At 36.9% G+C, this 27,095-nt stretch overlaps 1 protein-coding gene across 15 annotated transcripts in view; it reads right to left on the bottom strand.

Moving 5' to 3' along the window:
- fkbp10a (FKBP prolyl isomerase 10a) overlaps positions 1-27,095 on the bottom strand; it is a 141,121-nt gene that overhangs the window by 30,997 nt on the left and 83,029 nt on the right. For all 15 annotated transcript variants that reach the window (XR_015516670.2, XR_015516667.2, XR_015516669.2 and 12 more), the window contains 2 exons: positions 17,039-17,181; positions 3,547-3,710 (listed from right to left, as the gene is read on the bottom strand). Coding sequence is in view for 10 of the 15 variants with exons in the window: in XM_087295608.2 (XP_087151734.2) it covers positions 3,547-3,710; positions 17,039-17,181 (307 nt within the window). In the remaining 5 variants the exon portion in view is untranslated. The remainder of the gene's footprint in view (positions 1-3,546; positions 3,711-17,038; positions 17,182-27,095) is intronic.

Here is a 27,095-nt window from a genome sequence, read left to right as displayed (position 1 = left end):
AGACAATTCATTCATTCATTCATTTTCTTGTCGGCTTGGTCCCTTTTATTAATCCGGGGTCGCCACAGCGGAATGAACCGCCAACTTATCAAGCAAGTTTTTTACGCAGCGGATGCCCTTCTAGCCGCAACCCATCTCTGGGAAACATCCACACACACATTAACACACACACTCATAACACTACGGACAATTTAGCCTACCCAATTCACCTGTACCACATGTCTTTGGACTGTGGGGGAAACCGGAGCACCGGCAGGAAACCCACGCGAAGGCAGGGGGAACATGCAAACTCCACACAGAAACACCAACTGAGCCGAGGTTCGAACTAGCAACCCAGGCGACAGCACTACCTACTGCGCCACTGCCTCGCCCCTCATTGCTGACAATATGAACAAAAATATTTAAAGTTTTGTCTTATAAACTTCATTTCATTTTATTCAGGTAAATTGGTTGATGATGTAATTTGAAACAAGTGTCAAAAGTACAAAAACAGCATCCAAGAAGGTCTAGTCCTTTTGGAGCAAAGATGGGGCAATGATTGACAGTTTGCCATCAAAAACAAAATAAAATTATTGAAATCTTTAAAAACAATGTTCCTAAATAGAAGATCAGAAGACACTTGGATATTTCATCGTCAACACTGCATAACATAAATAAAAGATTCAAGGATTCTGAAATAATTTTGTAAGTAATAAATCATTTCCTACGTAAAGGACATGGGAGCAAGGCTGAGTTGAACTATCGTGATCTCTGATCCCTCAGGCAGGCATCGATAAATAACATTAATCTAAAAGCGATATCACCACATGGGCTAAGGACTACTTTGGCAAACCTTTGTCAAATACCACAATGGTTAGTTACATTCACAAATGGCAGTTAAAACTGCACTGTGCCAAAAGGAATTGCAAAAATTGACGCTGTGTGGACCAAATAAGAATAGGATTATCCAGATTGTTACCAGCAACAAGTCCAAAAACCAGTGAATGCTGCTTATATTCCTCCTGATACTGATGCCAAGCTTGCTATAAACTATAAAATTCTATAAAATTCATGTAGCCATCAGCAAACAACAGACTGCTCACCCAGAGGCTGCTTTTATTGTTGCGGGGGATTTTAATCACTCAAACTTAAAGACAGTGCCTAACACCTCAACAACCGTGTGAAGCCATCTGTGAGGACCATCAAAGTGTGGTTGGCGGGGGTAGACTCCACACTCCAGGACAGGTTTTAACACACAGACTGGAGTATGTTTGTTTACCAGTCCACACGTGGCTCTCACACAGACATTGACAGTTACACTTAGGCGTTGTAGAATGAAAACGATCCGCGTCCACACTCGCGTTTTACCCAGCTTTTCTGAACAGCTCTCCGTCCACACCAAAACGCTGAAAACGCACATCACGTGACCACACACACACAGTCGGGCAAGCGCTCCAGCATTTCTACCCAGATGAGAGCTCTGCTTGTCGGACTGCTCATCAAGCATCTCCTGCTGGATCTAATCTCACTATATTTGCTAAACGTGATATTTCATTCATGTTGTTTTCTTTATCTAACGACATAGGCCAATTCCCTGACTTTGGTCATTGGAATCTATTAAGTTACTTGTTCACGGGTAACATGTTTTGATTAAGCGCAAAGATAAGTTAATGATTAATCCAGGTACATTGACTGATCGCTTGCCTTTATTTCCTACAATGTATAAACTTATTGTATGTTATACTTTTATAATTATCGATTATTAAAACTGATATTCAGCAAAAGAGGGTGCGTTTCGTATTTTTAATGAAATTGAAAGGAGGCAGTTGTTATAGTTACATTCACAAATGGCAGTTAAAACTGCACTGTGCCAAAAGGAATTGCAAAAATTGACGCTGTGTGGACCAAATAAGAATAGGATTATCCAGATTGTTACCAGCAACAAGTCCAAAAACCAGTGTCTGTCATGGTATGGGATGAGTCAGTGCCCTTGGCAAAGGTAACTTGCATGTCTATGAAGGCACCATTACTGCTGAAAAGTACATAGAGATTTTGGAACACAATATGCTGCCTTCTTTTCCAGGGACACCCATGCATATTTCAACAAGACAATTCAAAACCAAATTCTGCACCCATCACAAAGTCCTGGCTATAGAGGAAGATGATAAAAGAACTTGACTGGCCTGCCTGCAGTCCCAACCTATCTCCAATAAATGTGTGGTGCAAACTACGACAAAAAAGCGTTTTCCATACTGTTCCAACTTTTTCTGATTTTGATTTCAATATTGAACAGTAAGAGTGTGGGGGGGGGGGGGGGGGTTGTTACTAATATCTTTCATCTCAATTGTCCTTACTGCTAACATTGTGTTTATCTATTTAATTTTTGACATACTATTTTCCTGTTTCTCTTACTTAAATAGATTATATTCTTTACAACAGTCATTAAGAAAGCTATGCACATGGAAAATAGAGAGATAATGTGCAACATCATAATATCGTCAATTTTGACCCCGACAAAACAATATCTGCATGGGAGACAATTGCTCTACCGAGGAGCAGTAGCAGTTCTAAGGTGGGACCAGTGCCCCTGGCTCAACAAGCTTGGCCACCCTCTTTCCCCCCTTAATTTGAACACGGATCTCACCAACATTTTTGGCAGCAATGCACAATTTGTCCTATGGTGGCAGTGACAAGTAAAGTATTTTTCATGTCACAACTAAAACACCACGAAGAAACAAGATCAGCCAATGGTGGTAGACTGTATGGAGATGTGTGGCCTCTCTTGCGTGCCAAAACTTAGCCTCTCTCACACACCCTTTCAATAAATGCAGCAGTGTCATGTTCATATATGCATGAAGGTCAAGAGGGCTAGGCTCAGTGGTGCAAAGGCCAGATAATACAGAACATTTGAAAAGTAATGGACCGCACCTGGCCAATTGATGAAACACCGGTTGTTCACTTGTGTGTACACAAGGTGGGTCAAGGGAGAGTTGTTGTTAAAGATTATCTGCATGGAGCCAGATCATTGTCAAAAAATAATACATCTGCAGTCTGGTCATTACAAATTAATTTGCTCCATGTTGTGCAATGTGACAGTTTTACCATGGATGACAAGAACTGATCTGATTAAATTTTGAGAAGGAATTTGTTACAGTGTAAAACACGTTATTACCTGTTGCCAGCAGGTGGTGCTATGACTCTAACTGGATATTGGCATGTAAACGTGTTCAGGTTAGGACTCATATATTTTGAGAAAGATCGGACAATGCATGCCTAAGTTATAACAACTTCCACTTATGTGGATAAACATTAAAGTTTGTGAGCCTGCCATAGACACACACTCTGACAAAAACTCTAGATCTTCACAATTTAACATTGTCAAAGTGTATAGGTGGCTCTTTTGAGCCATTTTACTGTTGGTGCTTAGTTCCTAATAACAATAATAAACGGAACAATTTCAATAGGGTCTATGCACCACTGGTGCTTGGTTCCTAATTAATTCTTCTATATGCCCATGTAGAAATCGTTTCATTAACATTAATAATAATAAGAAAGCAGAGAACATACCTCTTCTAGTAAAACTTTGTGGTCTTGGTTCATATCCATGGCAGGAAACAACGGCTCAGGACTGTCATGTAGCCAGATGAACAAAAAGCCCTCAGGAACACCTTTTTGCAGTTGTAACAGTTCTACCTCAAACAGCAACACTGCACTGGTGGGTATGCCCATTGCTGGAAAAAAAAGAGGTAATTGAGAATAACTGACAGTGTGATGACAACAGCACAGGTCATTTTTCTGAGACAAGAAGTGGAGCTTACAGTTACAAAGTTGCATTGCATGTATAATTTTATTTTGTTATATGCACTACTTTCAAATGGGTTTGGGATCAGATGGATATCTGATATTTATGTACAAAAAATGATATGTTAATGTACTTATTATTAGGTCCCATTGCAATTAACAGGAATCCTTTCTTCCAAGGAGTCCTGGCCAGGATGACCGTACAGAAACGTTTCATATTTAGCCTATCTTTTATATAACTTGACATATAAAACAAAAAATAAACATTATATAATTAAAACACATGTATTGCACTTTAACCTCCTAACTAAAACAATTACAAGGTTCATTCAACACACACTACAATAAATGCTTAGAATTGGTGAAAGAAAGCATTCACTTTTTCAAACTTTTCCAGAGCCAAAGAGCATAATAAGAAAAAGCTAATTTTTCATGTTCAGAATGAATTCACAGCACTTATATCTCAATTTCAGATGAAAATCTGGTGAAATAGTTAATTCTACAGAATCACAAAAGAATAAACATATATTTTGGAATCATACCATAAGTAAAACGTAGAGTGAATTATTGACTTTCTTACTTCAAATTATTATTTTTTTAAACATTGGCAATCTTGATTTAAGGTTTTTTCACCAAGCAATCGATATTAACATCAAATGCTAACTTTTCATCACAACATATTCATATAAAGGCGGGGGAAGCGAGGCCAGCTAAGAGCTAAGCTAAAGCTAACACCACACCGGCTCTCTTTACCCAGCATCTTTCTCGCCAATGTACGGTCACTGGTGAATAAAATGGATGAGATTTGACTGCGCATCAACCACAGCAAAAACTGTCATGATTTTCAGAGAAACATGGCTAAACAGTGGGATACCAGATAATGCTGCATCGCTAACTGAGCACCACACATTCCGACCAGACAGAACAGCGGATGACTCCGGTAAAACCAGAGGTGGAGGATAATGCATTTATATTAACAATGTCTTCGTCGTTGGAAGACATTGCTCTGCTTACCTGGAATTTCTAATGGTTAAAAGAAGACCGTTTTATCTACCAAGGGAGTTCACATCCACCATTGTGAATGCTGCTTATATTCCTCCTGATACTGATGCCAAGCTTGCTATAAACTATAAAATTCTATAAAATTCATGTAGCCATCAGCAAACAACAGACTGCTCACCCAGAGGCTGCTTTTATTGTTGCGGGGGATTTTAATCACTCAAACTTAAAGACAGTGCCTAACACCTCAACAACCGTGTGAAGCCATCTGTGAGGACCATCAAAGTGTGGTTGGCGGGGGTAGACTCCACACTCCAGGACAGGTTTTAACACACAGACTGGAGTATGTTTGTTTACCAGTCCACACGTGGCTCTCACACAGACATTGACAGTTACACTTAGGCGTTGTAGAATGAAAACGATCCGCGTCCACACTCGCGTTTTACCCAGCTTTTCTGAACAGCTCTCCGTCCACACCAAAACGCTGAAAACGCACATCACGTGACCACACACACACAGTCGGGCAAGCGCTCCAGCATTTCTACCCAGATGAGAGCTCTGCTTGTCGGACTGCTCATCAAGCATCTCCTGCTGGATCTAATCTCACTATATTTGCTAAACGTGATATTTCATTCATGTTGTTTTCTTTATCTAACGACATAGGCCAATTCCCTGACTTTGGTCATTGGAATCTATTAAGTTACTTGTTCACGGGTAACATGTTTTGATTAAGCGCAAAGATAAGTTAATGATTAATCCAGGTACATTGACTGATCGCTTGCCTTTATTTCCTACAATGTATAAACTTATTGTATGTTATACTTTTATAATTATCGATTATTAAAACTGATATTCAGCAAAAGAGGGTGCGTTTCGTATTTTTAATGAAATTGAAAGGAGGCAGTTGTTATAGGCTCCGTTTTGTTATAAATATCCACACAGTGAAGATGACGCTCATAAATGCAGCACGGCGCCTCAACATTTCTGCTGTCTGTTAAGTTGGTAATATTAAAAAGAAAATAGGCAGTTCCTTAAATCATGTTTACATTTTATTGTTGAGAAAGTGAAACAACGTAGCCAAGGTGATGTGAATGAAGTTATAAAGTACACTGTTCCCTTTGAAGATTTACCCGTGTCCTCGATATGTTTTCCATATCAAACTGAGAAGGGGGAGACTGCAGCCTTGATCAAACTTGCGAGGTCTTAACTTACAAGAAGAGGATGCGAGACTGAACTCTGTGTGGGCTACTTAATATTGAGGAAAAGCCCCAATCAGATAGGCGAACGTTTGCAGCCCCGCCTCCGTTTTCAGATGTCTCCGTCTTTCCCCATTCACACTGAGACGGAGCAGCAGCGTTTTAGAATGAAAACGGCCTTTACAGCGTTTTCAAAAAGCTCCGTTTTCGGCGCCCGAGAACTCCGGTGTAGTGTGGACGGATGGCGTAACCGTAGCAAAACTTATGCGTTTTCAAACTAAAACGCACTAGTGTAAACGGGGCCTTACTCTGTTCTGGAATATATCAACACCACCATAGACAGTGTTACAACCCAGAAACCGATCACTACATACTCAAATCAGAAGCCATGAATGAACAAGGAGGTGCGCCTCCTGCTGAAGGCACGCAACACTGCCTTCAGATCAGGGGATGCACTGGCCTACAGCACTTCCAGGGCTAATCTAAAGAGGGGCATCAAAAAGGCCAAGCACAGGTACAAGCTAAAGCTAGAGGAGCACTTTTCCAACTCTGATCCTCAGCGAATGTTGCAGGGTATCCAGCCTATCACCAACTACAAACCCAGCCAGTCCACACCCACAGCCACAGATGTCTCCTTCCTAAACGAGCTAAATGACTTTTATGCCCACTTTGAAATAGACAATAAAGAACCCTACACCAGAATCACTTCCTCAACCGACCACTCACCTATCACACTCACTTCTTCAGAAGTCTACACCGCACTGTGCCGGATCAATGTGCGTAAGGCTGCTGGACCAGACGGTAATCCTGGGCACGTCCTCAAAGCATGTGCAAAACAACAGGCTGGGGTATTCACAGACATTTTCAACCTGTCGCTTAACCTAGTAGCTGTGCCAATATGCTTTAAAACCACCTCTATTGTGCCAGTGCCCAAACACTCCAGCTCAACATGCTTGAATGACTACCGCCCTGTAGCACTCACACCCATCATCATGAACTGCTTCGAGCGGTTGGTGCTGGCACATCAAAAAGACTCTCTGCCATCCACACTGGATCCACATCAGTTTGCCTACCATGGCAGAAGATGCAGTCTCCATAGCACTGAACTCTGTACTCACACACCTGGACAATAAAAACACTTATGCACGAATGCTGTTTGTTGACTTTAGCTCAGCATTCAACGGTGTCATACCATCCAAGTCAAACTTAGATACCTGGATATCGACATGTCTCTCTGCAAGTGGATTATAGACTTTCTGACTAACAGACCTCAGAATGTTAGATCAGGCCACATCTGCTCCGCCACTGTCACACTCAACACTGGTGTACTACAGGGCTGTGTGCTGAGCCCCTTCCTCCAGTCCCTTTTTACTATCGACTGTAGGCCTGTGAACAGATCCAATACCATCATCAAACTTGCAGATGACACCACACTGATTGGTCTAATCAGCAATAATGATGAGACTGCCTACAAGGAGGAGATACAGCATCTGGCCACTTGTTGCACCGACAATAATCTGCTCCTTAACACAAACCATCTGACCAAGGAGCTCATTGTGGACTTCAGGAAGGGACGAACAGGCTCACACAATCCCATCCACATCAATGGGATGGTCGTTGAGCCTGTCTCATCCTTCAAGTTCCCGGGGACCCACATCTCAAAGGACCTTTCCTGGACCACCAACACCTCCAGCCTGGTCAAGAAGGCTCAGCAGCGCCTATTCTTCTTAAGGCATATTAAGTCATCAGCTGTCTTGGTGAACTTCTATCGCTGCACAATAGAGAGCATCCTGACCAACTGCGTCACAGTCTGGTATGGAAGCTGCTCTGTTGCTGAGCGTAAGGCACTGCAACGGGTGGTGAAAACTGCCCAACGCATCACAGGGATCACACTGCCAGACATAGAGGACACACAGAGAAAACACTGTCTGCGCGGAGCACGCAGTATTCTGAAGGACACTTTTCACTCCAGCCTTCCGGCAAGTGCTTCAGGCTCCCCCGGACAAAAAACCAGCAGACTGAGGAACAGCTTTTTCCCCAGAGCTGTCTCCTTCTTAAACTCTGCCCCTCACTGACTCTTTTGCCCCCCCCCCCCAATACACCCCCCTACTCTCCTCAAACATTACACTGATTTACTTATTTGAACTGTACATACCCACTGCACATAAACATCTGTAATTATGTACACACCCAATGCACATATACATCTGTAATTATGTTTATTTATCTGCACACTTCGGATTATTAATAGCAACCTGCACATATATTCATCTATTGTAAATCTCTATTCATAACTAATACAACCTGTATATAATGTTGATAGTACATCCATCTGTAAATATCACCACAGTTTTTCTATAACTGCACTTTATAACTTATACCTGTATCCTGCACTTGCTGCTATTGCACTGCTGGTTAGACCTAAGCTGCATTTCGTTGGACTGTACTTGTACATGCGTAATGACAATAAAGTTGAATCTAATCTAAAATCTAATCCAATAAGTATTTGAGAGCTGTTGCTCTTTCAATCTGTGATCATTCAATTTTGAGAATGGGTGGAGCAGTATTCGTAGAACGACTGTTTAAAAATGATATATTTACTATTGTTTGTATGTAAAACTTAATTCAGTTCTAAAAAAATTTTAAGAAATTTAATAAGATGCCTGAAGAATTGTTATAGCTTGAGGTAATAAGGATGCCATTGAATAAATAATTGTATCGTCAGCATAACAATGAAAATTTACAGATAATATTCCCTTACCTGCATCATTAATACAAATAAAGAAAATAAGATTTTTTGACTGAAAAAAATCATTAAATAAATCATGAAATAAATCATTTTTAAACCAAGAGAAGGTTTTATTACCAAAGCTTATATTTTTATATAAGCTTATATAAGCATCTGTAATAATAAGCCCACCAAATCCTACCTATATAGCTGCACAATGCAATAATAAATTTTTACAAGGTCCCCAAAATTTATACCTCTTTAATGCCGACTGGAAGGTACTAAAAAATAATAAACTAATATTTTAACTTATGATGTTGCATGTCATACACTATATATATATTTTTTAATTTATGCTTTTTTTATTATACAACTTGTTCACTTGTTATTAGTGAATTTAACATTTTTTAGGGACGTTGCCACAGGAGATGGTGTTCAATGTCATTCTTTAGCATGGTGATGCACAAGCTGCAAAAATGATTTCTTTTTAATGTTGGTTAGTTGTTTCAAGGAATATCATCAAAGAGCTTATCAATGCAACTCTGAACAGAAAGTTCCCGATTTAAAATAGTCTTCGTTTATTCACCTCCATAATGTTCAAAACCTGTATGGCTGTTGTTTGTGTTCTATGCAATAAACAGGCAAGAACTGATTTATTCTGTCTTTATTGATGGCTGTCTCTGTACCTGCGCGTGAACCAGCACAACAGTGTCAACATAAGATACAGGCCATGTATGGTATTAAACCGTGGTATTAAACCATCTATATCTTTCTTTAAAGAATCGCTTAACTACACTAAGAACCACTAAAACCCCAAACTGGATATAAACAGCATGTTACCAAACAATGTATAACTTTTTAAAAATGTATTAAATTTTTTTTTTATCTATTACTTGAACTGTCCAACTGATGCTAGCCTCAGTCACTAGATTGCATAAGTTAAGTCTCTGTGGTGGCCGTGATTGACGACCGCTGCGAATGATGATGAGTGTTTCCATTGGTTACGGTTTGTTGGCCACTGTCAATCTTTGGTCCTGAACTTGCTCTGGCTCACAGTCTATAATATCCGATGTGTTCTTTCCCGCTGATAATTACCATTTCACTGCAGCCGGTTGCGCACTGGCTGATCTCCTTTGATTCTGCCTCTTGATGATTAAACGGACCAAATTGCTCGGCCCTCCGCAAATCCACATTGCTGCGCCTGTACAATGTGCCGTCCACATCAATGACATAGGATTACAGATTCACCTTTCCTTAACATTGGCCTCTCGGCCACTGGACTGTGCTAAACCTTCGAAAAGGGTTTAAACTGATTAAACATGAAAACAATCATTTTGGTCTTGAAGAAAACCAAATAACTAACTTTTTTAATAACTAACTTTTATGAGATAATATTGGTACATCTAATACAACTGTTAAAACTTTTATGGAAAAGAAATATCAAAATTAAAGACTTGATTAACACTTTGGCTATAAGGTCAGAGGTTGACATTTGCAACTAAACTGGTTTCAGATCTGTCAGGATGGTAAAGCAGCTCATTGGTGGGGTGAAAGTAGCTTTTCCCCCTCACACTTCTGTTTGTCAGTTATTTTTTATCTGGAGGTCTGGAGTTAAAATAGCGTATTTTGAGCATATCAAAGACAAAGCTGATACAAAATGGAGAAAATCTTTAACAGTTTCTGCTGAACTTTCTCCTTGCTTTTTTACAAAGGTCCTCTGCCTTAATAGTCTAATTTGCAGTGGAGGCTATTACATCGTGCATTGCCCATCAATTCTCATACCCAGATGTTAAATTAGTGAGCATTTTCTGTTCTTTTCCAGAATCTCTTTATTATGTTTTTAGATTGGATCCATTATTTACTTGGTTAAAAGTTGTACTAATCAACTTAGGTTTTGTTTTCACCAAAACATTCTTTTTCTTTGGGTGCAAGTGACACATGATATAGTAACAGAAGTGTACTGTAGCGAACTTCATATTTGGACTAGCTAAATTGGCCATTTGAAAGTCATGTAGACTGCTGTTGGAGGTTAAGATATAAGTATTCTTCAGCTTTTCTTAGCCTTAGTGGAATCCAGAATATGAATGGAGAATAAAAAAGGTTTTTAGAGATGCTTTTAAGGTGTTTTGGGGTGAATTTAAAACAACAAAGATTTATTTTAGTTCTTTAGAAATTTTTGGAAGAGAATTTGGAAAAGCACAAATTAAGCAATTTTGTATACAGTTAACTCAAAACGTCACCAAAGAGATCAGTTTGGTTATGAATGCCTTGGAGTCCAATATTTTAAAACTTCAGGAGTTTTAAGCTGAATCAACTGGTGTTTAAAGTTATTATGATTTGTTAGTCAACAAGAAGACGCAGTTGGCTGATTTGCTGGATTTTAAAACACAGGGAGCTCTGGTCAGATCATGTTTTTTTTAGAATATAAACTAAATGGATGCTCCATCCAGATTTTTTTTTTTAACTTGGAAAAGAAGAATTTCCAGAGCAGAACCATTTATGCTTTGTACTGTGACTCAAGAAGGTGATTGACAAAACCAGCTGAAATTCATAGGAAAGCAGTTTTTTTTTTTTTTGTCAAAATTTGTACAAAAATAAACTCGGAGCAGGTTATGAGGTTTAAAGATTGACTTTTTCATTTGTTTGCCTCAGGTTTTGAAGAAGGCTAACAAAGAAATCTCACATGAAGAGCTGCATAAAGCCCTCCAAGCAATAGAGTCTGGAAAGGGTCCAGTGATCAATGGTCTGCCAATTGACTGGTATAAGACCTCATGGGCTGAACTAAAAGAAGAACTACTGGAGGTTTTGAATGAAAGTCTGACTGCCTTTGAGCTACTGTAGAGCAGTTTTAACCCTTCTGCCTAAAAAAGATAACCCGATGGACATCAAGTGCTGGAGACCTGTGTCTCTGCTCTGCAGAACTGCTCTCCAAAGTGTTGGCAAATCGGTTGGGAGGGGTGATAAGTTCTGTCATCTATCTTGACCAGACCTACTGTGTGCCTGGTAGATCGATTTCGTATAATGTTTTACTTGTGCATGACAGGTTTGAGGTCTCTCCAAGGTTCTAAATTTAGCTTTTGATTGGATAGAGCATAATTATCTTTGGACAGTTCTAGGATATTTTGTTTTTTAATTTTTTAATTTTTGTTTATTAATTATATCAAAACTCTTTATGTTGAGAGTATTTTAAAAAAGTAATGGTGGTTTGTGTGTTTGTAAAGTCTGTAGAGGTATTAGACAAGGGTATTTATTGTCTGGCAGAATCTCAGATTATGAATATTAATTATCTACAATTACAAGTTATTATTAATCCTTAATATTCTGAATTAACTTAATTGTTAATGTGACTAAATAAATGTAACAAGACCTTGCCCACTCGTCTGAGCGGATTTTGTAAGGATCTATTCATTTAGACAGGGAATTATAATTACTAAAAGTAAAGTAGATTAATAGTTTAAAAGTTTTGGTAAACTTGTTTTAGTAAAGCTTTGTAGCACTTCGGCTCGATCATTTAAGTGACTTTTTCTGTTAGACAAACAATACAATCCACTTGATTATAATGGGATTTATTGACTAGTCTGACATATAACAAACAAACGTACAACAAAAACATGGAAAAGAAAGCGAGCGAGGAAATAAAGAGTTTAGATAAAAGAATGGCAAATCTACCTCAGTTCCACACACTATTTAGGATCACCAAGATCATCAGGGACACACAGCTTAACGCATAACCAAAATACCTGGATACCCTGAAATACCTGATGATATTACAGACCACTACCTCTTACTATATAAGCTGTTTACCTGAAATTAGCAAACCCGCTTCAATATTTTGCCCTAGTAGAACTTATTTTGTTGCTCTTATGTGCTGAAATAATTAACACTTTCCTTTACTTAAGATATAATATGCAACATCCTTAAATAAAGGGGAATCACATATTGTGTGTCATATATAAATAAAAATTAATGTTTCGGGTCTCTCCGGAGCATTTGGGCTGAACGTTTGACTGCGTCTATCTCAATGAGGATGTTATAAAATACATTTTCTACTGAGTTATTAACGCAGAATTTCTGTGGTGTTGTATTATGGATGGTGCGCTCCTTGCGCTGGCGAGACCACTCGATTTCGATCCCAACAGTTGGTCGGCGAGTAAATGAATATCATAAATAAGAACACACAGGCATATGCGTATAGACATAAAATGTACTGCTGTACAGTAACGGGTCATTTGTTTGTTTCAGTTGTCTTCAGTTTAATGGTTTCGTGACAATGCGATGGTGTGCTTTATCGGCCTGTTTCCCGCTGAAGTAGGCGGTTGTGTGACATTTGATTAGGGGGACGTTCTGGGGGCGGGGTTTGCATGACACGCTGCTAGATACTAGCCCGACAGTAGAAACGCGACATGATTTCGGCCTCACTGCTCAACCTCCCAAGTGATTAGTCCAGCCCAGCCCAATAAAAGCCCTGGCTCGCACTGGCCCGACAGTGGAAATGCGGCTATTAAGTTCGCAGATGACACTACAGTTATTGGCCTCATTCAGAACAGTGACGAGTCTGCATACAGACAGGAAGTGGAGCAGCTGGCTTTATGGTGCAGATAAAACAACCTGGAGCTGAACACGCTCAAAACAGTGGAGATGATAGTGGACTTTAGGAGAAACCTCCCTGCACTCCCCCCACTCACCATCATAAACAGTACTGTGGCTCGAGTAGAGTCATTCAGGTTTCTGGGCACCGAAGTGGGACATTCACATAGACTCTATTGTGAAAAAAGCCCAGCAGAGACTGTACTTCCTTCGTCAGCTTAGGAAGTTTAACCTGCCACAGGAGCTGCTCGTACAGTTCCACTCAGCTGTCATCCAATCCATCCTCTGCACCTCAAACACCGTATGGTTTGGCTCAGCTGCCAAAACCGACCTCCGTAGACTACAGCGAATAGTCCGGACTGCTAAACGAATCACTGGCACTACCCTTCCTACACTTCAAGAACTGTACTCTTCCAGAGTGAGTAAAAGGGTTCGCAAAATCACTCTGGACGCCTTGCACCTACCTGTTCGAACTGGTACTGTCTGGTTGGCGCTTCAGAGCACCACGCAGAAAAACAGCCAGACACAGGAAAAGTTTCTTTCATCAGGCCATCTACCTTATGAACAGTTAAACATCCCTCAACTGTGCAATAATTATGTGCAATACTTTCTCATCCGCACTTGTACAAAGCACCTTATGTCAATACACGATGCAACACTTTCTACATTCGCATTTGTACACAACACCTTATAACCTGTATATTTATAACAAATTTGTACATACCATTCAACATCCAGATTTCTTGACTAACTGCATCTCTGATTAATGTTTATCGTCTTTTTTTTTCATATTTATTTTGTGTTGTCACTTGTCACTTTATGTACATTGGAAGCTTCTGTAGTCAAAACAAATTCCTTGTGTGTGTAAATGAATAAGTATCTTGTAAAAAAGTGTAAAAATGTTGTGTCAAAGCTTTTAGTGAGAAATGACTTGATGGTAAAAAAGACCCACCATAGAGTAATGTCTTACATTTAAATGAAAATTCAAAGCCTGAGTGGGGAGTACATTGTAAGTCACCTTTAAATAAAAAAGGAGATTTGCAATAGAGAGTTTTGCATAGAATTATAGCTGTCAATGCTTTCATTTCAGTAATAATTCGAGAAGTCAATCAAAAATGTCCTTTTTGTTTGCAAAGGGAAACAGTGTTCCATGCCTTTATGTATTGCAGTAGGTTAAAGCCTTTTTTACCAGAGGTATTTTAATGGTTCGATGAAATTTTTTCAATGGAGAATTCCATTTGTGGTTTTAAATATTATTGTAAACGTTCATATGAATGTCAGTTGCTTAATTTTTATTGGGTGAAGCAAAGATGGCAGTTTATATTAGCAGGAAACGGAAAATTGAGGAGAACTCTGATATTCATGTAATAACGCTTTATTCAAATATGATAAGGTCAAGAATTCTAGTTGATTTTCGTAATTATAAAACAACAAATAACATTTTTTTTTTAAACAGAGATGGTGTGTTAAAAAAGGCTCTTTGTAGTGTATTTGACGATGTTTTATTTACTAACAATCTTTTCATGTGAAGTTGCTGTTATTAAAAAATGTGATCATGATTTTAAAAAAGTTATTAAATGGCCTCTCTCTTTCTCTCTCTCTCTCTCTCTCTCTCTCTCTCTGATTACATGGACTTTGTAAATAGATGTATATTTGTTTGTACAAAACCATAATTTTTTATTAAATGTTTGTACCCACATTTTATCATCTGCTTTACTCACAAAGAACATGCTAAATTTGCTACAGGCTGTACTAACTTTTAATAGGAACGGGAAATGAGACTCTGATTGGTTTATTCTCAAAACACACCTCATTAAGAGAATGAGCTCAACCCTGTTGGACCATGCGCTATGGCAAAAAGCGTGTTTTCCCATCTTTAAAATAGTAAAAGGGGATTCGGATATGCCCTTAATGCTTTTGTGTCCTGCACTTTGGACTTTGCACCTAGAACGTTAAAATAGAGCCCCTTGTCTTTAAAAGATATCAAGATATTTTAAAAATGCTAATATCTTTAAAATGATTTTGCCAGGTTGTCATGAGACTGGACTTTTATGGATCATGCCAAGAACATTGATACCAATTATCAATTAATTGACCAAAACTTCTGTACTCCATATTAAATTAGGTTGAAAACCTATATTTTTGAACTCTTGACCTTTCTGGCCTTTGATGTCTTCACATTTTCAGACCATGCTGACAAAAAAGTCTGTGTCGAAGTAAAATGCTGTTGTTTACAGCACTAAAAAATATGCTGGCACAATGCCAAACTGCACCCGAGGCTGTATCTCTGCAATAATTAAACATACAGTTGGGGAAATAAGTATTGAACATGTCATATCATTAATAATATTTCTAAAGAAGCTGTTGACATGGAATTGAACCAGGTTTTGGTAAAAAAAAAAAAAAAAATCAAACAGAAAAAAAAGCTGAAAAATGACTTGTGTGTAATAACAATGGAATGACAAAGGAATGACATTTGGTGAAGGCAGGTTAAAGTTGCCTCTCCTATGAAGAAGGAAGTTACATGCATTGCTCAGGTGTGTTTTTTTTTACAACAACAGAGTTTAAAAACTTTGACGTTCTGTAGGTCTCGTCTATCAAATCTGACTTTTGTTTTCAAGTCAGTTTTTTTTTATTCAGGTGATTGGCTGGTCATTTTATGATTTTATTGCATAGCTTATTTTGTAAACTAATTAGTTTTCTTTTCTTTGCATATAGGAATTTATTTGATTGTTTGCAACATCCCGTGAAAATTCCAAGTCAACAGCACCTTTAAAAATATGTTTTCTGAGAAAAATGTGTTAAATAATTATTTCCCCCAATGAATGTGCATTATCACCTCAGACCGATCACATTACATAAACTTTGTTACAGTCCCACCTATTGGTCAGGAGTTATAATCTATTTATTAATCATTATTAAGGGTGCAGTAAGAGACCTGGTATAACGCAAAATTTAGCATAATAGCATAAAAAATCAACTAAAAAAATTTTCTGAAAAAACTGTTACATATCCAGCACATTTCAGTTGTGTAGCAAGCAAAACTTGTCACAATGTGCAATATTTCATGCATTCGATGATTGCTGGTCTCTGCTGACGTCTCTGTGAAGACTTATACTTTGTCCAATGTAAGTGACTAAGCATAGTTCTGGGCCGGTGGGGTGCAAGAATTATACATTATACTGATGGTTTCCCCAAACCTCAAACTTTGCAACAAAGCCATACTCAAAGTAGCGTGGTAAATATAGCAACTGTGTCATAGGTTTTTATTGTTCAAAAATGAAAGAATGTACAAATATAAAACCAACTTTACCTCAGTAACGCAGCTAGGCAGAATATCACTATTTATTTATGTTTTGTGATTCAACTTATTAAAAATCTAAAAAAATCTTTTGACATTACACTTATGTTACCAAGACAACGACTGCCACTAACTTTTCCTGCTCTTCAAAGCTCTTGTGTTTAAATGCTTTTCATCTCGTTTTATGCTTGAACAACTAAACAAATGCTTAGGTCTATTTAACTGACTATACTTTGTTTAAATTACATTATCAATGCTATAAGATACCTTATGAAATTGAAAATAGCAAAAATAAATCCCCACCCCTTCTTAATATTTAGGTTCAGTTGGAAATACATCATCAAACTGAAATAAGGATAAGGACTTTCCACTTACACCTTTCCACACTGAAAAGAAATATTAAAAAAAAAATTAAATAAACAAAAATAGGTAAAGTGAATTACTTACCGTCGTTGGCACCATGTGCAAGATGTGGTGGCACAGTGATCTCTCTCCTCTCTAATACACACATGCCATGCAAACCTTCATCCAGGCCAGATATCAGCTTTCCTTGACCTAATATGACACGTGGTGGTTCTGGGTAGTCATCTCTGCAGATAATACATTAACAATGATTAACAACAATTCTTGAATAATATTAATAATTGTAATAACATTAAAATTACACAGTAAATCCCAAATACAGGTTGCCTACTCAACTAAAAATATATGTCTCATTTTTTCTATTTCTTTCTTGTCTAGAATATAAACCTCAGCCTGGGTGATTAATACTGGTTTAGGTTAAATAATTTCCCCTTTTCAAGAAATCACAAATGCTATCATGATGATTTTAGAAGCACAATTAATCCATGGTTGACTTTCTTTAAAAATGAAAGGACAGGGCTAAGTCAAACTTAACAGTATTTTATTTACAGGTTTCATATGGCCATGAAATGAAGGTAGAGCGGATCAATGGTGAGTGGCAAACTATTTAAAATACTTCAGATCTGGCTTTTCTTGTAATAAACAGTTCTTGTACTTGTAGACAGAGGAGACATGTGAAGTTCAATTTGAGCTTTATTGTCATTCTACTACATGTTAGAACATACAGTTAAATTAAATGTCTTAAAGGATCATGATGTTACAAACAAAAAAGACATAAATATAAACATACAAAAATACAACATACACTGTTAACCCTTGCCGTGCTTGACACGAGTGGTTGAGTGTTTGTTGTTTTCTTCCTTTTTTTCTCTGTTCTTTGCTCTTGGCTAGCTTTAAAACTGAGTAGTTGGGCCGGGTGCTACCCCTTTCTTTTTGGGAAGCATAACGACCCCAAGTTTGCAAAGTTTGGCACCATGCAATCAAAGCGTTGAAGAATGTTGAATGGCTGTTGGGGAGGTGGTAAGACATAAGTCAATTTAATCTGCTTCTAGAATGAATAACGCCATGATAATTTTCCTAAACATCATAAAAATGGGAATGAAATTGTAGAAATGGGAAAAGTGATTTGGGAGTTTGTCTGTTTTGCCTCTCTCATTACCATCAAAGAGAGTTTATTAATCGAATGTACCTCCCTATTTTAGTGATGAAATCCTTGTAAATGCACTGTCAATGTACAGAAAATTGGTTTCTCCAATTAAAAAGATTTTGATAAACTGTTACTCTCCGATGCTCAAACAAATCATTTCAGGCATTTTGCATAAATGATTATTAATGACGACCCTGAATTGGACTTATCGCCCAGCTTTCGCATTGATGGATTTGAATACATTGTTTTGTGAATACAAGTGTTTTGGATGTGGGAAAACTGGATATTTAATTCGGAATTGTTCTAAGAAACAAAATTAAAATGACAGTATAGAGGAAAGGGATGCAAATTCTTATGGAAAAAAAATTATAACAGTGAAGTTGCTGCTTTGAATTCAGTAGAACAGGTGTGGTTCCGGGTTTTGAATTACAAAAATTTACCAGAAATTTAAATTTAAGGAAAATAACTTCTGTAATTGAATGTCCGTTATTTTAAGTTAAATTTCTGTAATTTAATGGCTGTTATTTTAAGTATTTTTTTCCAGCATCTCAGCTGCTGGAAATAAACCGTAAATTTACGAATTTTTTACAGTGTACTGAAAGACAACAATAACTTAGAGCCACCATTATCTAAAAGGGCTGGGGATTTAAAGTGGAGAATCCCTTATAATATCATAGCTGTAAAATCTTTCATTTCTGTAATTCACCCAGAAGTGAGTTTTGGATGCCCTTTCTGTTTTAAAAAGGAGATATTATTTCAGGCCTTTAAACTTGATGTGTATTTTTTATGTAAATTAGGCTGCAAATCTTTTTTAAGATGTTGGAAAGTTTTTTTTATATATATTAAAGGGCACATCTGGTAAAAAAATCTACTTTTCAAGCTGTTTGGACAGGCATGTGAAGGTATAGTGTATAGATTGTCATAGTGGGTTGATATACATAAACACACCCAGTCCTTTTTTCCCCAATTTAACAAGATAAAAATGGTGGACCAATTGAAGCTGTTTTCAGACCAATCTCAACTTGACGAAGGAGTGCGGTCCCCCCACCCACCGAATTGATTGACAGCTGCATATTGTCATGTCCCGGTAGTCACGTGTATAATAAAAATCGACATGACAGGACGTGCGCAAAGCAACCGGGAATAAAAGGTCTGTTCAATTTGCTAGGATCATCAATCATCATTAAATGTGATCAAGGGTTAATTTTATTAGTTTAAAACGTTTTAAAACAGTGCATGTGTGTAAGGAATTACAGCGATTTACTTCAGCTTTACTTCATCAGCACAGTCAGAACAATTATGAAAGAAGACCCTTCAATCCCGGTTTAAGGACATTAAATAAGGTTTATTTTGTACATTTACATAAAAAATATTCATACAGCAGTGGATATTAACCTGTATCCTATCACATTTGTGTTAAAAAAGAGTGCATAGCTAAACGCGTGTGATGTCTTTGTGTGTGTGTGTGTGTGTGTGTGTGTGTCTGCGCTGTGTATGTGTGTGTATATCTGTGTGTACGTGAACTTTGTAACGACATTGTGTGTGACTCATCGTAGCAACTCTGCAACAAATACTGATTAGTAAAGTTCTTACTGTAGTATTTCTCACAAACGCTAGGTATAATAAAATATCTAATGGGTGTTTTGAGCTAAAACTTTACAGACACATTCTGGAGACGCAAAAGACTCATCTTAAATAAAAAAAGGGGTAACCTAGATGCCCTTTAATGAGGCTTTTACTACAAAACTATTAATTCTAGGTTCAAAGTATACCAAAAAAAAGGAATGTTTGTCAATTGCTTAATTTTATGCTTGAACAAGCAAAAATTGCAATTTATATAAGTTGAAAAAATAGAATTAAGCAAAAGCCTTGCCAAAGTGTTTCAGAAGTTGTTTTTTTTATGTTGGTCAAATCAAGAGTGTGGATTGATTTTAAGTTTTATAAATTTGTGGAAGACTTAACAACTTTTGAAATTACTTGGCACAATAATGGAGTTTTGTGCTCTGTTTCGGAATGTAATTTATTTTAAATTGGAGCAGTTTTGTCACAGAGGCACGGAAAACAAGGTAAACTGCACCCATGTGCATTCTACTCCAGAAAGTTAACGTTAACCGAATGCAATTATGATGTGGGTAACAAGGAATTACTGTCTATGAAGGAGGCAATTGCTGAATGGAGACATTGGCTAGAGGGAGCCATACATCCATTGGCCTACTTCCCCCTACAGTGGTCATTGCTCCTGTCTTATGGGACATCATGGAGGAAATCCAACATGAGCAACAAAACGAAGCTCCACCCCCACAATGTCCATCCAACAAGAGCTACGTACCAACAATTTTATGCCAGAGAGTTATCCAATGTGTCCATAGATCCATCTGTGCAGGTCATCCAGGTATATGACAAACTGTCCACCAACTACAAAACTCTTTCTGAGGACATTGTGAGTGATCGGGGCACACCTCGGGTTCAGGATCGGGATCGGGATTTATCTCGCAAGTATGGAGGGCCAGCAGCTGGTAATCAATGTGAGCCTCACGTCTGGGTATCACCTGCAAGCTAATGGCCAAGTCGAACATCTCAACCAAAAAATAGGCCCTAAAGGGTAAATGTGTTGCTGGACACGAGACGAAGAGGGGGTCAGCTCCAATTTCTGGTGGACTGGGAAGGATAAGGATGAGAGGAAAGATCATGGGTATCTGCCAAGGACATTCTGGATCCTTCTCTCAAAGGAGTTTAATCGAGCCAGACCTGACCGACCAGAGGTTCTGTAATGCCACGCCAGCAGAGGGAGCCCTCACCCTACTACTGACTCAGCTCCGCTCCCTCTGCACTCACTTCCTGTTTGTGCTGTATTTCAGTGAGAGCTCAGGCCATGCTTCCTTGCAAAGTATTGCCAGTTTACCTGCCTTGTCAAGCGTTGTTCCAAGTGACTTTTATGACTGCTATCCTGTTTCATGACTGCTATCTTGTGACTTTCATGACTGCTATCCTGTGTGACTTTCATGACTGCAATCCTACACTGTAAAAAATAAAATCTCAATTTGTTCAGCACACTGTACTTTTTCTGTCATATATACTAAGAATTGTGAATAACTACTGATCTACATAAAAATATATGTTATGTCAATAATATTCACTAAAATGTTATGTCTACATGTTTACCAGAGTTTTCTGGACATACATTTTTGTGTTGAACAGGTATGTTGATATTTAAAAAAAATTGCGCATGCGTGACGCGACGTTTGAAAACGGCGCCAACCCTCCCCCATATTGACCATTCGTTTCACTCTTCATCTCCATTTTGTCTTGGTGCCATGTCGGACTTCACAGATATTTTCGACTCTATGAAGAACTAAACATTAACTTGTTCCTGTAGGTGAGTAACCACACTTATTAACACTAATTCTATGCATGCAATGAATTTTACTATATTCCCAACCTGACGGTTTGTTTTTAGCGACAAGAATTATTGCATATGCTTAAGTTTCAAATGCAGTCAGTAATTAATGTGGCCTATAGTTTCAGCTAAGTCCAAACTCTTAAATGTTTCCGTGTATTCATGACATGAATGGCGGAATTAGGCAGAGTCAATCGCTCAGGGAGGCATGGAGACCCTGCGCGACATCCTTCCCGCCCACGCCCGCACCTTCGAGAGGGCGGAGGACCGTGAGGTCGGCACAGTCGTTTGCCTAACGCCAGTTAAGCTTGTGCCGCTCCTTAAGACATTACTTGGGAAGAAAACGGAAACTGCTTTTCTGTGCCGTTTAAGTTTAAAATGTTTCATGTTAACACTAAAATGACATCTTTATAATTAACTGTTAATCACTGATAAAAGATGGCTAACTTGGGACCATAGTATTAACACATTTTTGTTAGGGAATTCAGAGGTTTTGTTTGTTTTTAGGTGAAACGTTTTCATTTCTCTAGCGAGTTTTCACATTTTTTTCATTTTACGTGCTTCTCTCTGTGTGTGCACCGCCTAGTGATGGGTCGTTCTTGAACGATTCGTTCATTTTGAACTAATCTTTTGTATGACTCGAGAACGACGAGTCCTCTATGGGAGTGATTTGTTCACTCGCGCATGCGCACATTTGTGCAGGTGGAGGAAAAGATTAGTTCATTTATCGAGTCCTCTATCGGGTTTAAGTCATTCGTTAATCACTTTAAAGACATTAGGCAATGAAATGCAATCAGAGCCGGAAAATTTTTTAAATCATCTTTCGAGTCCTCGGCGTTGAGTCATCTCTCTTTACATGCTGTCACGTGATGAACGAACGAGTCAAAAACCAGATGACTCGAAAGGTGAACTTATGGCTCCTTTCGGTTCAGACTTTGCTTTGGTTAAGCTTATATGGGTCTGTCTGTGTGACGTAGACGAACCCCTCAAATTTGAAGACCTGACAGAAGAGCTGAGCTCACATAATCATAGACAAAAGACTAGGTAAACAAACGATTATTTTCTTTTTCTTATAGCATTCAAGTTATGACTGGGCTAGTTGTGGATGCGTTTGAAATAACTTGTATCATTTTAATAATATTTTGGCAAATTGATGGAAATGACTTGAAAAAAAGATTTATTCATCTCAACGAACGAGACTCAAAGGTCCAAATGAGTAATATGATCTGAACTTCCCATCACTAAGAGCGAGTGAGACCGTAAGTTGTAACGTTACTTATAAATTTGTGACGCATATATAAAGCACGGACATTCAGATTATATTAGATAAAGTAATATGTAAATGTAGTTTATATATTTTTTAATAAAATATTGCCTAAAACGTTATTTAATCCTATCAAATTAATATAAATAGTTCCTATTAGGTTTAAAATAGTCTTAATTTCAAAGCATATATTATTTCTAACTATATTACATTATTTGTGGACTCCTCTGTATACATCAATATCATATATTGATATTAATACCATTGTCTGCTCCCAAACGTGTTTCATGTTAAAATATGGGGGCATAAACTTGAAAAATGTTTAAAACTTTTTAATGTGAAGCTTTTTCAAATATATTTTTGTTAGAATTATATTTTATTTAAAGTTGTGATTTAACAATACAAGGTTATAACTGATTATTTCTGTTTTCAAGATGATCTCCTCAAGACTTCATGAAGTGTAAAAACTGCAAATTCAGCACTTCAAGTGAAGATGTCCTTCTGAAGCACTATCAGCTACATCATCATAGAATTTCCAACTGGCCCTGTCTTTACACGGAGTGTGTTTGTGCTTTTAAAACTGCAGGTGCTTTACGATCCCACTTATCTAAATCACACCACAACACTGATAGAGTCAGTCAAGATCTTTCAACTTTTAATTGTGGACTATGTGAATTTCTTGAGATTTGTACTGAAAAAAGATTTTTTCTTCACCTACAAAATCATCTGAAACGTAAGAAGTTAATGCAGAAGAGACATGGCAGCCATAAGTGAAAAAATGAAACTAACATTTTCCCTTAGAAGAAAAGAAATGGTCCAAGAGCAGCCAATGATTGTAGAGGTTCAGGAGAGGTGGCCTGCACTCTTTTTTCAAAAACAGGTAAAGATAATTTTTTTCTTTCTTATTAGGCTTTAAGTTTACAGAATGCAACATGCTCTGTTTACAGAAAAAATTGATTGCTGTAAATCTGGTTGGTTTGTTTTAAAAATATCTGTGAGGAATTTTTCCGCATTACCAACAAAGACCTACTAGGAGTCTCCATGGCAGCCACTGACAAGTACACACCAAAGCTTCTGAAATTATACAGAGCCAGAAAAGGAGCGTTTGGACATGAAATGGAAGAGCTCCTGGAAAGACTTGATAAAAGGGCAAGTTAATAATTTTCATTATTTACATGTTTTTGATCTATTTAGTTGATGATATTTCAGTTTTCATTCTGTGACTTTTTGGTTGTCCTTTTTTAATGTTTTTGCAGACAACAGAAATTGTTAATCACAGAAGGACTGCTGCTTTGGAGGGCCTGACTTTTTTTCTTCGAGAGAAACAAACTAAACTTTTCAAGAAATGTAAAGTAGGTATCAAACACTTTAAATGGTTTAAAGCATGAGTGTCCAAACTTGCTTCTGTATTGCTGGTGTCTTGAAAAGTTGAGTGCCAATCTATTTGGAGCTTTCATGAAAACTTTTGATTAGCTAAGTTAAAATGTTTAATTTAGGTATCATTAACAGAAATTACAAATCTTCTGACTTAAGGTATAAGGAGTAAATTTACGTATAAACGTGTCTTGTAAATTTCATGATTCACAAGTATCTTGTTATTTTTAAAAGATTGATATCTGGTTCTATATTAGTACCAATTTAGACCTGCTCACTGATTTATGCAGGTAGTTAAGGGAAAGAACATGTAAAAGAGATGCAAGAGAAACTGTTGCCTTGTCTGTTATTACATAAAATTAGAGTTGTGCCGAGAGTCTGAGACGTTATTCTTGTCAACCAAAATGGCAGCTGTTGTATTCAGAGTACAACATATCAGCATTTATTTATTTATTTATGACAGTATTTTAAAATAAATAACTTAAAATATTTAAAGTCCAATTACTGCATTAATGTTGCAAATGAATCCTGATGATTTATGCGTTTGTAGATCTGGGCTCCTTGTTATTTACATGTTGTCAGTTTAATTGTTACATTCACTTTTGCTTAATGATTTGAATTATAACACTATGTCTTCCTACAGACAAACTACACATTACATAGCATTTTTATGATCATAACTATTTGATGTAACTGGTCATTTTGCTTAACTGCAATTAAGTTTGCATGGTCATTGTATTATGGTGGTTTGTTATTTTTACAGAATGTTCATATTTCTGAAAGATAACGGTATATATTTTTAACTGAATAAATAACTTTATTACAATTATTTAAATGTGTGTGTTGTTATAGCCCTATAATAAACAAGTACTTGCTAAATTTTTTAAATCTCTATAATCACCATTAATCAAAATATTTATTTGACAATTAATCGTCACCTAAATTTCATAAGCATGACAGCCCTACTTGCAATATAATATCTTGCTTGTTTGTAGATAAAGTACTATAATGACTTTCTATGCTCAAATATTCTTATTGTGTTTTCACAGGAAACTGAAGATGGAACAAAGGGCATATCAGTTGGCATTCTCTATCTATGTTACGGAAGATGACTCCCGGGCAGCATCACCAGTGATCCAGAACATTGCTGTTGTACTGGAAGAGGTTGTTGTTTTGGAAGACATTCCAGATACCTCAAGTGCTGTAGCATACCTCTTTGGCCTTCTTTATGCACTCAACTTTTCCTATCCCAATGAACTCCGGTACACTTTTGACACAATTCAGAATGTTTTCATGGAGCTTGGGACTGGATGTACGCAACGTGTGCTTTCTCTTAAAAACAAGATGTTAAACTAATACTGTAAACAGTGTTGTGTCAATGGTCTGATGTTACAAAGACCTAATGTACAATTTGAGTACTAAATCTGATTCATGAGAGCCACTGTTTAGGCACTGTGTTCAGTTAAATGGGTAACACTTCATAATAACTACACACTATGAATCATTTATTAAGCATTAGCAAATAGTTAGTTCATTATTTGTTAAGTATTAACTCTAATAGGCATTAATAAGCACTTTATAAATACAGCCACAGCTGGCTATATTCTTAAATTGTAATTAATTGCATTTTCATACTTTGTTAATGATTCTTTTTTTCATTACATAAGTATTGCATTATTTACAAACCAGTTATTTAAGAATAGGTGGTGTTTTTTTCCAGATCATTCAGAATGTGAAAATACATTATTAATAAACTATTCAAATAACGCTCATATATCTTATTATTCAGGCATATACTATTAGTTTATTTATATATTAATACATGCTTTATTAACTTGACTTTATCCAGTTTTGTGACCTAAAGTGAGGACTATTTTTGCTTTATAAATCCCCTATAAATGACTATTAAAGGCTCAGTTATATTCCGAACAGGGAAAAAGAGCATGAACTATTTCATTCATTTCTATTTATTTAATGATACACAAATGAAACTATCAAATGAAAAAAAAAATCTTTGCAACCTTATCTAAAATGAAGTTACTGTACAGTTTAAACTTTGCTAAATAACACTGAAATGTTATATCATAATATATTGTTTTATCCAATTTTATTCAATTGTATTTATTGCTAATTGTATTTTGACATTTCTGTTATTCGGCGATGTTTAAAGTTTACAGTAATTTTATTTTTTTAGATTAGATTGCAAACATTTATTGTTCATTTGATACTCAGCTTTTAATTGTCATTTATACGAGATTTATAAAGCAAAAATAGTCTCACTTTAGATTAGGTCACAAAAATGGATGAAGTTGGGTTAATAAAGCATTTATTAACATACATAGTAACCATTACTATATGCCTGAATAATAAGATGTATAAATGTTAATTTGAATAGTTCCATTAATAATTTACTAACTCATGCTGAATGATCTTAAAAACCACCAGCTACACTTAAATACAAATGGTTTGTAAATAATGCAATACTGAATTCAGTAGGAACAATTAGTAAAAAGCAAAGTATGAAATACAATCATTAAGCACATTTTGAGCTAATAACATCTTTTGTAGCTGTATTTATAAAGTGCTTACTAACGTCTAATAATGTAGAGTTAATGCTTAACAGATAATTAATTAACTATTTGTTAATGCTTTGCTAATGAATCGTAGTGTGTAGTTATTATGAAGAATTACCGTTAAAGGTTTTAAAATTAAAAGGTTTACATTTTAATATTTAGATTTTGTCAAGACACCCAAGCACTTAACTTTTGTTTTGGTTTAAATGTTTATGGAAACTGGTGTCCAAATCAACCCTTTTGTTTATAATTTGTGCATAAAAGCATTCAAAGCAAATTTAGTTTGTGTTAAATGCAATGTTTAAATTGTTAATTTCTGTGCTGTTATTACAGTTAAAATGTTAAAGCTAGCATATGTGCCTGCAAATTAGCAGAAAAGTCTGTAT

Source organism: Danio rerio, chromosome 19, assembly GCF_052040795.2.
Source record: "Danio rerio strain M-AB ecotype USA chromosome 19, GRCz13ab, whole genome shotgun sequence".
In the NCBI taxonomy this organism is placed as follows: Eukaryota; Metazoa; Chordata; class Actinopteri; order Cypriniformes; family Danionidae; genus Danio; species Danio rerio.
The sequence above is the reverse complement of the archived record's forward strand: the minus strand, read 5'-3'. Positions and strand labels throughout refer to the sequence as shown.